Source organism: Conger conger, chromosome 6 (assembly GCF_963514075.1).
Source record: "Conger conger chromosome 6, fConCon1.1, whole genome shotgun sequence".
Classification (NCBI taxonomy): domain Eukaryota; kingdom Metazoa; phylum Chordata; class Actinopteri; order Anguilliformes; family Congridae; genus Conger; species Conger conger.
The window spans coordinates 33,888,051-33,903,646 of record NC_083765.1 but is presented as its reverse complement, the minus strand read 5'-3'; the positions used below and the strand labels follow the sequence as shown (position 1 = coordinate 33,903,646).

Here is a 15,596-nt window from a genome sequence, read left to right as displayed (position 1 = left end):
GATGTCTAAATTGCTAGTATTTTGTGGCAGACAAATGTGGATCGGTTAGATCATTGTTTGAGAGGTCTATCATAAACACTCATTGAATTATACATGTTTTTCTCGTAACATAGATTGTAACACGGAGCAAACGGACTCTACGTTTTAAGGCTCTAGTGGAGAAAGTTCAGTTAGTCTCGTTTGCGCCCCAAATAGATTTTTGTTTTACAGATGTACCTGATACCCAAAGTGACTCAAACAAGACCAATCAAAACTTGCTTCTCCACTGTAGCTCCTCCCCCTCCTTATTTACGTGAAAACCCACCCGCAACCTCTGCCTCTTCAGCAGCGCTTTGGAAAGAAAAAGGAGTCACAAAACCTAGATGTAGCTGCTGAACGTAGCCAGCTACAATAATTCAGTAACTTTTTAATATATTTTAACCCACAGGCTTCTCGCAATGAAACACTTCACATACGCAGCGATATGGGCGGTTGCATTGCCTCTTTACATGGCATCGATTCATGGATTATACAGTTTCGGCCAATCAGAATTATTTTACAAAAAGAGAAACTGCAAACCGATTCCTGAGACACTTCTGCTCTGTCACGACATAGAATATACGGAGATGAGACTTCCAAACCTTCTTGGGCACGAGACGATGAACGAGGTTCTTCAACAAGCATCATCGTGGATTCCTCTGGTCCAGAAACAGTGTCATCCGGACACCAGGAAGTTCTTATGCTCCCTCTTTGCTCCGGTGTGCTTGGACGATTTGGATGAGCCTATTCAGCCGTGCCGGTCGCTCTGCGAGAGCGTGAAAGAAGGCTGCGCTCCGGTGATGTCTGCTTTTGGGTTCCCATGGCCGGATATGTTAGAATGTAACCGCTTCCCACTAGATAATGATCTGTGTATACCTCCTGTCGGCACTGATAACTTGGTACCCACCACCAAGGAAGGTAATGTAGCCTGTCAGAACATAATATATTTGAATGGAATGACATCTTTCGTGTAATTGTACTACATTGTATTTATGCCGTACACTTGGCAACATTGAAAAATGAAAATCTTTATGAATAAATTGGGGTAGGCTACCAAATGTTTGTTGTACAAGTAAAATATTCGTTGGTAATTCAACTCTAGTAGTAGAGAGTCCATGTGAAATCTGCAGTATAAATGTACTCTATCAGAGTTGAATACATTTAACAGATATTTTGCTATTTGTCGGATTTCCCGCATGCAAACCCGCTGCACTCGTAATTGGTAGGCTCTGTGTTCAATCCCTGTCATGAGTTCTCTGGAAAATATTTAAGATTTAGAATATTCCTATCTACCGTATAGGCCTAGTGAAGGTCGGCATTAGGCTATGTGAACGTCAATCACCGTGTTGCCATATTTCTGGGTTGCGCACAAATTACTTCATGACCTCTTATTGACATGCTCTAATTTTTTGATGCAAAATGTTAAATGAAAACAGGTCAAGGTCTTGTTATTTGTGTAAATAGCATTTCACACATTTGAATAGTTTTTAGCGTAAAATGGCTAGCTTCATAAAACTGATTTGTTAAGCCCTTCAGTCTTTCGTTGTTTGACAATAGCTATCAGTGAACTGCATTTTTCCGTTGTTTGACAAGAGCCATCAGTGTAAATGCCTATGGCGCTTCTATGTGATTCATAGTCTATTTAGGCTATTTAAACTGCGTTTACAGTATGGATATCCTATGTATTTCACATTAAACAGCACTGCCACAGGAAATAAAACAAACTATATTCAGGGTATATACTGTAGGCTATGTAGGCTAAGCCATGTTGCTTGGAATATTTCCGAATTAATAGCGCCAAGCAATCAAACGGGGTTTATGCAGGCTTGTTGTCTTAAGATTGAATAAATATCCCAATAGGCCATGTCTACTTTCATTCATTAATCCATATAGTTTATTCAACCATGTTTTCATGTCTACTTCAGCTCCAAAGGTGTGTGATGCTTGCAAAGAAAAGGAAGAAAACGAGAACGAAATTGTTGACAGCCTTTGTAGAAATGACTTTGGTAAGTTAACATTTATCAATTTGCAGTTAAAACAAAGAAGCGAAGAAGTATTTGCAAGAACACGGTTGTCTTATGCCAATTTGACATACTTTCCACAGTGTGGTCAACTTTGCAAATATACTCCGCTTAAGAAAGCCCTGCATACTATGTCTAAACTTTCCAAATAGTTTAATAATAATAACAATTACTACGACATTATGTGCGAATGTAATGTGACGTAAAACTGGGGACAGTTTTCACGCGAGGAGATATTCTCCCCTTTCCCCAGCCATTACGTTCAGTAGCCTTCTCTTTTATATTGATAATTTGCGTTTGCTGTGGGAAGCACTTTACATGTCATGTTCTTTCTAAACTGCCATTGCATGGCTTCTGCGTATTTTCTCTTCACAGCACTCAAGATCAAAGTGAAGGAAATCGCGTATATGAACGGAGACACCAAAATCGTCCCTGAAACAAAGAGCAAGACCATCTACAAGCTGAACGGAGTGACTGAACGGGATCTCAGGAAGACTGTTCTATGGCTGAAGGACGGTCTGCAGTGCACGTGCGACGAGATGAACGACATTAACGCCGCCTATCTAGTGATGGGACAAAAGGTTGATGGGAACCTGGTCATCACCTCCCTAAAGCGCTGGCAGCGCGGGCAGCGTGAATTCAAGAGAATCTCCCGCAGCATCCGTAAACTTCAGTGCTGATCATGCCCCATTGACTCCACACTGTCAAGATCCTTCAGCACCTTTAAAGCTCTGTCGGTGGGTTTCTCAACGCAGCTTCACCACGAGCCACTAACAGTTTACGCGTAATCAAATAATGCATTCTGACAATGGAAAGAACTTAAGACTTACTTTTGGCGACGGAGGAAACGTGGCATGCTTTTTTAAATAACAGGTCGTTATTTTCAGTTAAAAACTATTAAAAACATGAGAATTAGCTGGCTATTTTCTCAACATTATCATCCTTAAATGTAGCTTTTATATTACTTGGGAACCTGTTCAAAGCATGTTTTAATATCTAAAAAATTTTTTTTACATTTTGGCCTACATTGAATCAATCCAGCTTTTCTCGTAACACAGATCTGAACTGAAATGCATGTGCTTTTTAAAATCTACATTTCTGTGATGTTAATATTTTGCGCTTCTTTTGGTATTTGAGCATAATAGGGCACTGTTTCGTAATTTTATTTTACCGATATTCTGTTTTTACAGTTTGTTCTATAATCTATTTTGAAAAGCACTGACGGATTTCAATGATGAAAATGTATTTTAACGATGCGTGGGTAGTTAAATTGCCTACTTCTGCATTGTCTTTATGAATGAGAAACATTCCTAAGGACAATGCACGTCACATACACATTTTACCACTGAGTGCCGTTGAGGTTTGTTCCCAGCTGATTGTGCATTTTAAGAATGGCTCTTTACCAAAAATGGAATCGTCAATGTTGTAAAATACCACTTAAGAGTTAATTAGCATTTGAATATAAGCATTGTATAAAGATGTATGTACATAGTGGGGTACTGATTATTGTAACACATTAAAATGTAAAAAGCTCAGTTTATTTTTGAATGGACAACCTGTTTGGTTCATTAGATTCTTACACACGCTTTTCCACACTGCACTCAAACAGTGTTGTAACTGTTATTTCTATGTGCAATTAGCCTTGAGTGGCCTTCTGTAATACTAACCAAAATATTTTTTTTGACTTATTACGCATACATGTAATTTGCTTAAGCATTAAACTACATAAGAAGAAATAGTGTCCTTTGCTTTGTCTGACTTTGTGCGGGAATCACAGTGATCAGACAACTATAATTATTATGAAATGTATGCAATCATGTCACCAGTAGCCTACGTATTCATTATTCACATTTAAGGTGCTACCATTCGCAGTGTGCGTCATTAAATAAATGGGACCCCAAGTAAAACAATAAATATTGCCGCATTTATTGAAGAGCAAAAGGACAGGTTCAGACTGAAAGAACGTTATTTTTCCCCCGATATGTAGCGCCCTCTTGAGGAAAGACGGAAGACAGACTGTGGCAAGCAGGTGTATTATTTTTTTTTTTTTAAGATTTAAACCACTCACTCACTTTAATTTTAGCCCAGATCACTTTGTTATTTTATCATCTTATACTTTAACTCGTACTTCATACCTACTGTCTCCTACAATATATTTTGGGCAGTGGGGGCTAAAGGCTACACCGCATATACAGTAAGACAGGCAAAATTGACTCATTATGCTGTAATATGTCTGTGTAATTTAGGTGTCCACTTTACTGACCACTACATTACATAACATTCAAATAGCTTATGAAAGTGGAGAACATTGCTGTTCGGCTCAGAAATACAAACTCGCAATATCACCAAGGAGGCACTGAGCCCACTGTGCACAATAGGGTTACAGAAAGAAGTAACATTTGGAGTTCAAATAAATTATGCTGCAGTCACTCATTATTTTGTCAGTTAACACAATTTGTAAATAAGATTTAAATCATTTTAAATCAGTCACTGTTTGCAGTATCATCTCAATGCCAGAGAAGGTGGCATTATATTCAATGACCTTTGACCTCTGGAATACTGGACCCACCTCCTATCCACCTGCACTCTTTCTGTCTGGTCTTTGAATGCTCACTTGGCAAACATTTGAATCCAATTAAGGAAGAGAAAAAAAAACAAGGATATCCTTAAGTACAAAACATTTTTTTTTATTTTTCTATGATCAAATCTGCAAAACACCTAGAAAAATATACAACGTTTAACTTTTTCACAACATTGAACTTTGGGGGGGTGGGGGAAAAGATAAAAAAAAGAACATTAACTTTTTTTGTTTTCCTTTTTTTTTTCCCTGGTATGGATAAAAAGCAACATTCCCGTTTAGACATCGCCGCAGTAACCGGAGTCGTTGGAGAGCTGGGAGTTGGAGCTCCGGTTGGAGGAGGAGTTCCAAATGTCCAGGTTCATGTGAGGGCCGAAGGGGTTGAAGCTGGAGAAGCTTCCGGGCCTGCAGACTCCCGGGCGCTCGGGGCTGTAGGGCGACTGTGGGGATGGTGGGAGGGAGCGCTCGCGCTGGAAGTGGTTCTGGTACGGCTCGCTCTGCGGGGTCCAGATGGAGCCGAAGAGACCCGACATGGGGGACAGGCTCCGGGTCCCGGAGAAGAACCCCTGAGGCAGAACACAAAGGGTTAAGTCCAGCCAACATCACCAGGAAGGGGACACTACATCACACTTTATGCAGCAGATGCTTTTATCCACAGTGACGTACAAAAAAGTGTATACTAAGGTCATAGAACAAAGTACAGAACAGGTTGAATAAGGTACAATTCACATAGGATTGGTTGTACAGCCATGGATGCATGGTAGATAATCCAAGTCAGGAACTACAGTACCAGAAACCTCTTGAGTGGTGACTATGTTAGCACATAATGTACAACAAATGTAGTGTATACCTTAAAAAGAGTATGAAATCTATGTGAATGCATTTCCAAATGCATACACAAGATACATTTTCAAGCCAAGTTTCTGGTGTGCTACGCTATTGTTGAGGCTAAGTGGTGTTCGCTCCAAGTCTTGAAGTTCAGCTATCATCTTATTGACACCTGTCCTGGGACAAATACGCAATTGCTTTGGATTTGAATACCTTTCTTCGCTTTACTGAACTGTTATTGGAACCAATGAAATTCTGTCAAAAAGTGCAAACCCTGCTTTCTGGTCCTCTTGCTTTGCTCAATTGCGCCAGGCAAGATCAATCAAGCACAGAAAAATATTTGAATCCGAAAAAATCACATACTTGTCCCACGCCTGATCAACACCAAAACATGTTTCCAACCTATCAATTGCCTCAAATTACAGAAAACAAGGTTTGCCAAGCCAAACTGAAGTGTTACAGAGCTGCACAGTCTGTCAGTTTTTCTTTACACCTTAAAATCAACAACCAGTTCAGACCCAAGAACCAGTTCAGAGCTGAGAAAACTGTACAAAAAAAAAAATTTAACCGGTCAATTACATAATGAGTAACAACAGAATTCAGCACCTTGCGGGCCTCCGGAGCCAGGGTGGGGGATCTCTGGGGGACCTGGCCGGGGGGTCCCCAGGTCACCTTGGTGCCCACACAGCCAGTCCCGTCCCAGACAGAGGGCACCTCCGGGGCGCTGTCCTCCCCCCAGCTGTGCTGGGGGCTGTATGTCACATTTGGGGTTTCTTGGCACAAAAGGCTGTTTTGGAACTGTGTGCTCCCTATGCCAAACCACAGGACAGAACAGATTATACAGCTGTTCAAGGACACACCAATCACACCAAACACAGAAATGTATTTTAAAAAATGCATTCAATTTGAACTCCTACCTCCTGCCGCGTAGTTACTCTGCTCTGAGTACGGGTAGGAGCTCGTGCAGTGGCTGCTGGCACTGCTCCAAGGAAAGCTTAATGAGAACAAAGACAAATTTAAAATAAAAATGATAGAAAGATTAGACCATAATAATAGTAATAGTAACAGTATTAGCAGTAATAATAATACTAGCTATGTTGTTCAGCACATCCATACACAGCAACTGTAGCAATACTTTATAATAGAACCAGAGAATGTTTGCATCAGCGTTCCAGATGTCATTGTCCCAGATGATTTTTTCATGACAGGAAACAAGCAGACTAAAAAGTAGCTTTCTCTAATGGTTATTTAGTACAGCAGTGCAGAGCTGCATGTCAACTAGCAGTACTACCATCAGTTGGAACAAAAGTGAGGGGCATTTGTGGCAGAAGGGACTGGTTGAAAAGACGTACCCATTGTAGGAGCTGGAAGAAGGCCCCTGAGGTGCAAATGGGAGTGACTCTGTTGTGTTGTACCTGAACTCATTTGTCAGAGGGACAGAGGGGGCTGACCACGCCTCTTCTGGCAAGTACGTGCAGGTAATGTCTAAACAGAAATACACGACAGCACAAAAATATTTAATTAATTAACATAAAAAAAACACAGAAGTTACCTCACAAATCATTTAGCAGATTCCACCATTTTATTTAGTTAGAATTTAAATAAATTCAGTGCAAAAACCAAAAGGCAAGGAAAATAAAATCTCCCATTATATGATTGAATATGTACTAATGTTGATGAATCCAGCATGACTGCTGATGTCACGGAGGAAACATATTATAACCTTTATTACCTTTAAAACAAGCCAACCAACAACATGAGATGAGAACTATATAAACAGACTCACCATTGTTCCGCTCCAGTCCTGCTGCCACGGCTGCAAAACTGGGGGTGAAGCTGGAGGTTGGGGCGGGGTCTGGTGTGCCTGGGTCCTTCCTGTACAGCGTGTGGGTGCTGGCAGGGCCAAAAAGAAAGACATCCCATTACACCATTTATCAAATGTGCTTATGCACAGTGATTTCTCACATGCTGGATATTTACTGAAACAATTGGGAGTCAAGTACCTTGCTCAAATATACAGTGGTAGTACCCCAATTAGGAATCAAACCCACAATCTCTGAATGACCAGTCCAGTGCCACTGTTATGTGATAATTTTATCAAAAGGTTTACCAAGCCCAAGTACTAACATTTTATTTTTTAGCATGCCTAAATACAAGTATAGAAAATAGTTAAGTCTGTATATGCTAATATCCCAATATATTTCCTCAGAGAGGAATGTTGAAATAATAAGGGATTATTTCAAAGTGATTTTATAAAGGTGTGTCCGTAAGCTGTATGCCAAGGTATATAGAATGGGGTGGAAAAATGTGGGCACCCCTGGTTTAAATATCTGTTACAATGAACCTGTATGTGATCGAAAGCAAACCTGAAGTCTAAATGGTACAGAGTTACACAGGAGAACTTTCTGTACATTTTAAAGCAAGATTGCTTTTTATTTTCATTCTTTACAAGCTGTTATGGTTGCCCAAGTTACTAACTGACAGGGTTCCCAAACTTTTGCACAGGGTCTTTTTCCGTTTATAATATTTTCAAACTGTAAAAATGTTTAATAAAGGGTAATCTTGCTTTAAAATGTGAAGAAATGTCTCATGTTAAACGCTGTACCATTTAGAGGTCAGGTTCTGTTCTTGTGTTTACTTAGCTATTAATTGTAAAAGGCTTTTTGACCAGGGGTGTCTACATTTCTGCACATTACTATAAGTAAGCTTATATGATTGTGCACTCAGTTAAAACTGAATTCAAATATTTATCAGTGAGTAAGATGCCACACGCACACGCACACGCATAATGCACACGCACACACACGCACACACACAGACAGTGCATTACCTCTGGGCCTTATAATTGGAGTTCAGTGTCTGATAACAGTCTCTCTCACCCTGATGAACACTGTACTGAATGTTGTCTCCTGTTGAAAGGCAAAGAAAGGCATGCAACAGTTAAAGCATGGGACACACTGGTTTCAAATAATTTTTTCCATCAACAGATTCCCTTCATTTACAGACGTTTTAACCACAAGGGGGCGACCGAGGGATATTACAATTAGTTAGTGAGTCTTACTGGGCCCGGCTGTGGAAGTACAGTAAAGCCTGGTTATGGTATAGAATAGGGTGAGTAGAGATGTATACAATAACAGTGTCTTACTGAGCCTGGCTGGGCCAGTACAGTTAAACCAGGTTATTGTATTGGGAGAGTAGAGCAGTATATAGTTAAGTCTCGCTGGGCCTAGTTGGGCCAGTACAGTGGTGTCTGGTTATGGTATAGAATAGGTATATTAGACATGTGTACAGTAACAGTGAGTCTTACTGGGCCTGGCTGGGCCAGTACAGTGGTGTCTGGTTATGGTATAGAATAGGTATATTAGACATGTGTACAGTAACAGTGAGTCTTACTGGGCCTGGCTGGGCCAGTACAGTGGTGTCTGGTTATGGTATAGAATAGGTATATTAGTCATGTGTACAGTAACAGTGAGTCTTACTGGGCCTGGCTGGGCCAGTACAGTGGTGTCTGGCTCCGGTGTTGGGGTCCTTCTCTCCCTCCAGGCTGCTGGCACTGCTCCAGCTTCCCCAGCTGCCCCGGCTGGCCCGGACGCTGCCTGAGGAACTGCCCGAATCTGAGCCGGACTCCCACTGAGGCCTGCCCGCCCCCTTCCTCCGGGGCCTGGACGGGCACACACCTGAGGGGACGCGACAGAGACTCTCCGGGGTCAGGGCGTGGTGAGCAAAACAAATGCTGCATTTCGTATAAGCAAGAAAACATTTGCTGCATTTTATTTTCATTGTGTGCCCTGCACTTGTGGCAAATGTGTTACCTTTTCCTAATGGGTTCATCCTGATTTTCTTTTTAAGTTTCGAAAATAGATGCAAGAAAAAGGTTTTTTTGTGTTGAAGATGATTGATTACCCATAAAAGGGCAGGTTCATCCTCACACAAGACTTGTGCTAACCATACTGTGCTTCATCGGATCAATTTAAAACTGCCTGTCACTGCATTGTCTGTGCAGAAGCAAGCAGTCCAATGGACACTGCAATATGAGGTGTCTCTCCATTCAGTGGTATTGCAATAGTTATATTCCAACAAAAATACACCCCCTGAAGACAAACAGAAGGAAAATGATTTTACAATTTGTACGTCTGCTGAGACACAAAATATACAGCTGACTTTTGCAGGGGACGTATTTAAAAGTCCATCGGCTCTCGCTAGAGATTATCTGTGCGTGAATAGCCAAAAGGCTGTTCCCATGATGGACGATTGACAACCCTCCAAGCCAAAACGAGTTACTTGTGTGTGTGAATTATGACCAACCGTTCTGCAGCTGTTTGACAGGGCTGTCCGCGTTCGGCGCACACTTGGGGACTTCGGGTTTTCCATTGGAGCAGCGATTCCGGTTCCTGTTGGCGGTCCGATTCTCCCTCCATTCCTGGTCCCTGTTCCTGTCTGGCAGCAGGGCTGTACTGTGCTCGGAGACTCTGTGATAGTGCGGGAGAAATGCCCGTTTTCAAATACAAATGAAATACAGACCTGCGCAGGGTTCAGTATCTTATTTTGGTTCATAATACCTCAAGCAAACACTACAGGAATAACTTGGGTTTCCTTCGATGAACTGATGAATATTTTGTGAAACATATTCTCAAAAAGGAACTTTCTCAAAAATGCTTCCTGCAAATCATACAGAGACCTACCCAGGCATGTCTTCTCCAGATCTCCGCTGTCCCTTGCCTGCAGACTTCTTTCCCTTCTGGCTATTGGTCAAGACCCCCTGCTCCACTGTCTCAGACAGTCTCAGTACGTCACAGTCTTTTACCTGAGCAGACAAAACACCATAGAAAATTACACTTATTTAACCAAATCAGGTAATTTAATAATCAACGTAAAAGTTTAAGAACCAAGTTTAAAACCAGATTATTTAATGAAAAGTAACAGAAGACACTGAGCATGCACAATACAATACATTATAATGTACTATACTATACTATACTATATATTATATATACACAATTGAATAATATAATAGTGCAGTAATGTCAAATGGGACTTATTACACTCTTATTTATTTGAGGTCATTCCTGATTTAGACAGTAATAAATGAATGAGGTAGGAGACCTAAGACTTTTTTGCTTCTACAGTAACGGGTGGCTTTCATGTCTCTGACCTCTGAACCCAAGGCGGTGTTGTTGTCCCTTTTCTCGAGCCGCTTGACGTCGCTGAAGCGCGGCGGCGCTTTGTCAGCCCCGCGGCCCGGCACCACCACGACGTCGTCCGGGAGACTGAGCCGCGTTTCCATGGGAAACATAACCGGGGCCGGCGCCCTGCTCTCTGTTTGGGGAAAGTGCACTTTACCGTTGGCCGGAGCGGCCGGTTGTGCCGCGAGGTCGGGGAGGTCTTCGTTGCGGTCGTAGGCGTCGGGGACGGGCTCTGTGACCTGGTCGGCGGCGGGCTCCTCCCTCTCCTCGCTAGCGGTGGCGGGGGACGACGGGCCTCCCTTTTGCTTGCCGTAGTAGAGAGACACCTTGTGCTTCTTCTGAGCCGGGCCGGCGCTGCCCGAGCCCTTCTTGGACGTGGGCTGGTTTCGGGCGGGAAGGCAGCCCACGGCGAGGGAGCCCTTTCCCTTGCCTTTGTCCGAGGAGTTGCACGAGTCCACAAACGTCTTGCAGCTGCCTTTCGCTTTACTGAAAAGGAACAAGCCACAAGTCATTGAGCTGGCAGCTTTAGCCATTCATCAAAAAAGTTTCAGTGTACCACGCAACACAAGTATACAGAATATGTATTATTCATGTGTGTAAACAAAGAAAATGATTGTATATGTAAAGCTACTGTACTATTGTTTTTCCTATGTTTCTAGTGGAAGGCACAGTAACACAGTGCAGATTGTGGACCTGGACCATAGTCACAATTTTACATTCGTCAGAATAACACTTATGCTTCTTATCAGTGATCAAAGGGCTAAGAGCAGACCTCTGGCAGGCCATTGGCCACCAGGCCACCAGATGAATATCCCTGCTACAAGGAATCCTCAGATTAAAAAAGACATTCAGATCAAAAGAGATGTGCTTTACTCTCATGTGGTAAAGAATGGAGTGTTTCCTGAAAGTCTTGCACTGAGTTCCTGTCCAGGCTGATGCCTTACCTCAGACCATTGTGGCAGACGGGGCTAATGGGGCTGTTATCCCGAGAAAGTGCTGAGCCGTGATTGGTCCTCGAGCTGGGTGCTGTGAATTCGCTCAGGATATACTGTGCTTGATGGAACGCCAAAAAGCACACCCCACCTAAAGAACAGCTGCAGCGAAAGAGGTCACATGACGTGAGTGAAATGCGTGAATCCACAAAAACCGAAGAAGCTCAGGGCATAAATCAACTATTAGCTAAAAGGACATCTTTCCATCAAAAAAAGCACAATGCTAATCAAAAACATCATGAAGTATGAATAACACAAGATGGAAACAACCTCATTTTAAAGAAAAAGAGTGAGGAGAGTAATTTGCACGCAGTGATGCACAGCCGGCATGAAGTACCAAGCTTTGAAACATCAGCGGACATCTGCTAGGGCCTAAAAGATTCACCAGCTTTGAGCCCCGACAGTTAAAGATGAAAGGCATCCGCCCAGCTAACTAATAAACACGTTATGGAAGTCTGGTTTACCCAGTGACATTGCAAAAGACAGTCTTCACATCTGGAGTTGCAGGTCTGAAGCGAATTAGCAACTGATTTACAAAAACCTTTTCGCACACGCAAAACTAATAAAACAACCAATGACTGGTGCAGAACAAATACCATGACTAATCATTGTTTGTGTTATTGGTTATGCATGTACTAAAAGGTCTTGCATGTGCTAAAGGTCTTAGTAAATGTTATGTTTGTTCAAGACAAATGTTAGCTAACAATAGTTATGAACATTCGCTAACAGTTCGAAAAGTAGTGTGTGGCAAACAAAAATGGCTGCTAATGGGGAAGACGGTGAGAGAACAAAAGTTGACAATCATTTGGCTGTTATAATGCACTTTAAATCAATGTAATATTTGTTCCTACCCTTAAAAAAAATAAAAAATTAAAAAAAAACTCAGGTAAGCAGCTAATCAGCAAGCTAGCGTTGTCAAACCTAGGTCACGTACATTTGTATTAAAAACAAATTGCAGGTGTTGGTGGTGAACTAAAGGGAATGTTCATTTAAAATCGTTCATCAATATCGGTTTGCTGCAAACACGGTTTGTCATGAACGTTTTACGGCCTTCAATGCATGCGAGGCATTCTGTTTTTGCCGGTAGGTGTGGGTGCAGAACTTACCAGGCGAAGACCAGGGTGATCACCCAGAAGGCCTCCTCCCAGTTGGGCCCTGGCACCACCTGGGCACACAGGGGCAGCATGTGGTGGGGCAGGGTCACGTTCAGGGTGAAGGGGAAGGAGGACCCCCGCCCCGTCACCAGCGTCAGGTCCCTAATCACCCAGGAGGAGGTGAAGTCCGGGACGAACCTGGAGAGGGAGGGAGGGAGGATTGGATTGAGAGAGAGAGGAGAGGAAAACATAAGGGAACATTTCTACCCAAAATTCACAAGAAATGCCTTCAATTATAAACTTTTATGCCCACCAACCAGTGAGCCTATTATAGCTGGCCTATATGTCCACAAACCGTTTACACACATATAGGTTCATGTGTTCAATGGTGTATGTTCTTTTATGTGCTTTGGCAACATACGCTCTAAAAGAGAAAAATGCCAAAAGAGAGGAGGGGCGATACACAGAGATAGAGGGAGGCGCGGGGGGGGGGGGGGGGGGTGATAAGGATGGAAAAGAATAAAAAGAGGAGAGAACTCAATGAACCTGAGGAGCAGCCCTGTAGAGGGAACACTTCTGTGGAAGCTCGACTCTCATACTGGAAAGCGCTCAGAACACATTTCCAATTACCATCATATTTTCACTGTATGCACTTTCAAACTATGAATTTTGGCCACTGCCACAAAGCAGTTCTGGTAACTCTATATCCCTGCATATTGTTTTAGTTTACGGTGACTATAGAACACTACTTACTTACTTAAGAGAAATGGCACAACGTTTAACGAGACAGATGAAATTATGACTACATATTAGAGCGTGATTTGTAATGGAGACCTTTAAACACGAGCCAATGAAGACATATGGACACAATTACAGCAGTGACATGCTGCTGATCTCACGGCAGATTGGCGCTGAGGCGGGAGATCTTACGCGATGTTGATTTCCGAGGTGGAGTTGTGGTCCAGCTGGAAAGACCTGCACTGCAGCACCTCAAAGCCGAACCCCTGGCACTTGTAACCGTTGATGGTCATGGAGACCACGGTCAGGGGCAGCTCTCCTGCGTTCTCCACTTTAAAGCTCTTGCGGATCAATAACCGCGACCTTTCGGATCGGAGCCCTGCGGAGGAAAATTACAAGCATTTTAGTCTTGTATTTAGACTTAAAATATTTTTTATTTCTTTAAAATGTCTATTACTTTCTTTTACTAAATAAGTCAAAAATATTGCCAATGGGGTAAAAAAATAAACAAATTTAAAAAATCACTTGTCAAGCTAACAAGCGAACATTTTCTACTTGACAGAAAAAAAAGATTGTATGTCTCATTACAAGACTAAGACAGACTTTGTCTGCAGTGTGGGGGTCAGTAAAGCACAGACTGGAGACTTACGGTCTCTGCACTCCATCAGGGTGGCCTGGGGCACGTTGAACCGCAGTGAGGCCCCGGGGCCCGGAAGCTTCCCGCCGATCCGCAGCAGCTCCCTGGCGCCGTGGCCCCTCACCATCACCATGTCAAACACCGTCAGGTTGTTCCTGTCACAAGAGAGACAGACACCGTCACCCTGGGGCACTGGAGCTAAGTAAGAGTCCACACACAGTCCACACTTAGTAGGCTCCTAATGCAATGTATTGACACCGAACAGTAACAGTAACATTAAGTAGCAGTGTATAGCCTAGTTGCTAAGGCGCTTGACTGGAAGGTTAGTGGTTCAAGCCCCAGACTAGCCATAATAATACGCAACCCTTGGACCCACGTCGTATTCAACAAATGCTAACTTGCACTGCACGGCTCTTGTTTACATGACTTGTATGGGACCACTCGATGTTACCACAAATGTTGTTCCCACCAAAGACAAAATTCGAAATAATAGAAAAGCTGTCAATGAAATCACTTGTTTCAAGAGATTTCAATGGTTTAAGAACAAATGAGTTTGTGTGCGTGGTTCTTGCATGAGGCCCAATGACTTCATTTAATTTTGGAGCTATGACCCTGGCGGGAGGAGTGAGGGGCACAGAAGGGCGTGGTCAGATGATCTGCCCAGTCACCTGATGAGGATGAGCGAGGTGACGGGTCTGTGCTCCGTGGGTGTGAAGGCCACGTGCACCTCCTTGGTCTCCTGGGGAAGGAGCAGCAGGCGCACGCCTCCATCCAGGCTCTCCTGAGGACAGCAGAGGAGCACAGGGACACGCACAGCTTTAATTAGATCTTTACTGCGGTCACAAAACTTCACTTTCCTGTGGTGACACGCACATTCATACACACACAAGACTCAAACATCCGCATGTGAACATTTCTTATGCATTACTCGGCTGCATTGGCCCCCCACATACTCCCCCACGCTACGCATGCACACACACACACACACACACAATATAGAAATATGGAAATACGAATTTCGAGCAGACTGGACCTATTATAAAAAAAGAATAATAATAAAAAAGGAAGTTGTTACTGTAGGACATTTAAAAGAAACTGGGCACCCACCTGCCCGTCTGCGTGCAGCAAAGAAAACTCCCCCGTGGTGATGTTAACGGACAGTGGACTGATATTAAACCTGAACAAGAGGGAACGTAGCAAATAACCTTAGTACGAGAAAGAAAAAAAAAGTTATGCATTTCTGTGCTGATGTTTCTTGCTTAATGTGCTAGTGTTCTGTTTGTCGTATACACCTTTCAGTGTGGGTTGGTGTGTGTACACTAGGTGAAAGGTATGCCTTTCTGTGTGATTGGTATATTGGTGTGTTGTTGTGTTAGTGTACTGGTATATTGGCGTGTTGTTGTGTTAGTGTACCGGTACATTGGTGTGTTGGTGCGTGTTAATGTGCTGGTATGCTGGTTTATGAGCGTACTGGTGTTATGGGTGTAATTTTGTGCGCTGGGCGTGT

At 42.9% G+C, this 15,596-nt stretch overlaps 2 protein-coding genes across 5 annotated transcripts in view; one reads left to right on the top strand and one right to left on the bottom strand.

Annotated features, from left to right (window-relative positions):
- The first annotated feature begins 333 nt into the window (after positions 1-333).
- Positions 334-3,775, top strand: LOC133131308 (secreted frizzled-related protein 2-like). Its single transcript, XM_061246611.1, has 3 exons — positions 334-936; positions 1,944-2,024; positions 2,415-3,775. Exons 1-3 carry the CDS (start codon positions 438-440, stop codon positions 2,717-2,719), a joined length of 885 nt encoding a protein of 294 aa, XP_061102595.1. The 5' UTR covers positions 334-437; the 3' UTR covers positions 2,720-3,775.
- A 935-nt stretch (positions 3,776-4,710) lies between these two features.
- Positions 4,711-15,596, bottom strand: part of tmem131l (transmembrane 131 like) — a 40,616-nt gene continuing 29,730 nt past the window's right edge. For all 4 annotated transcript variants that reach the window (XM_061246441.1, XM_061246443.1, XM_061246444.1 and 1 more), the window contains 16 exons: positions 15,197-15,266; positions 14,758-14,870; positions 14,102-14,244; positions 13,645-13,831; positions 12,727-12,912; positions 11,573-11,722; positions 10,598-11,114; positions 10,128-10,249; positions 9,751-9,914; positions 8,925-9,122; positions 8,276-8,354; positions 7,232-7,338; positions 6,798-6,930; positions 6,363-6,439; positions 6,052-6,254; positions 4,711-5,183 (listed from right to left, as the gene is read on the bottom strand). In XM_061246441.1, coding sequence (XP_061102425.1) covers positions 4,896-5,183; positions 6,052-6,254; positions 6,363-6,439; positions 6,798-6,930; positions 7,232-7,338; positions 8,276-8,354; positions 8,925-9,122; positions 9,751-9,914; positions 10,128-10,249; positions 10,598-11,114; positions 11,573-11,722; positions 12,727-12,912; positions 13,645-13,831; positions 14,102-14,244; positions 14,758-14,870; positions 15,197-15,266 — 2,737 coding nt within the window. In that variant the 3' untranslated portion in view covers positions 4,711-4,895. The remainder of the gene's footprint in view (positions 5,184-6,051; positions 6,255-6,362; positions 6,440-6,797; positions 6,931-7,231; positions 7,339-8,275; positions 8,355-8,924; positions 9,123-9,750; positions 9,915-10,127; positions 10,250-10,597; positions 11,115-11,572; positions 11,723-12,726; positions 12,913-13,644; positions 13,832-14,101; positions 14,245-14,757; positions 14,871-15,196; positions 15,267-15,596) is intronic.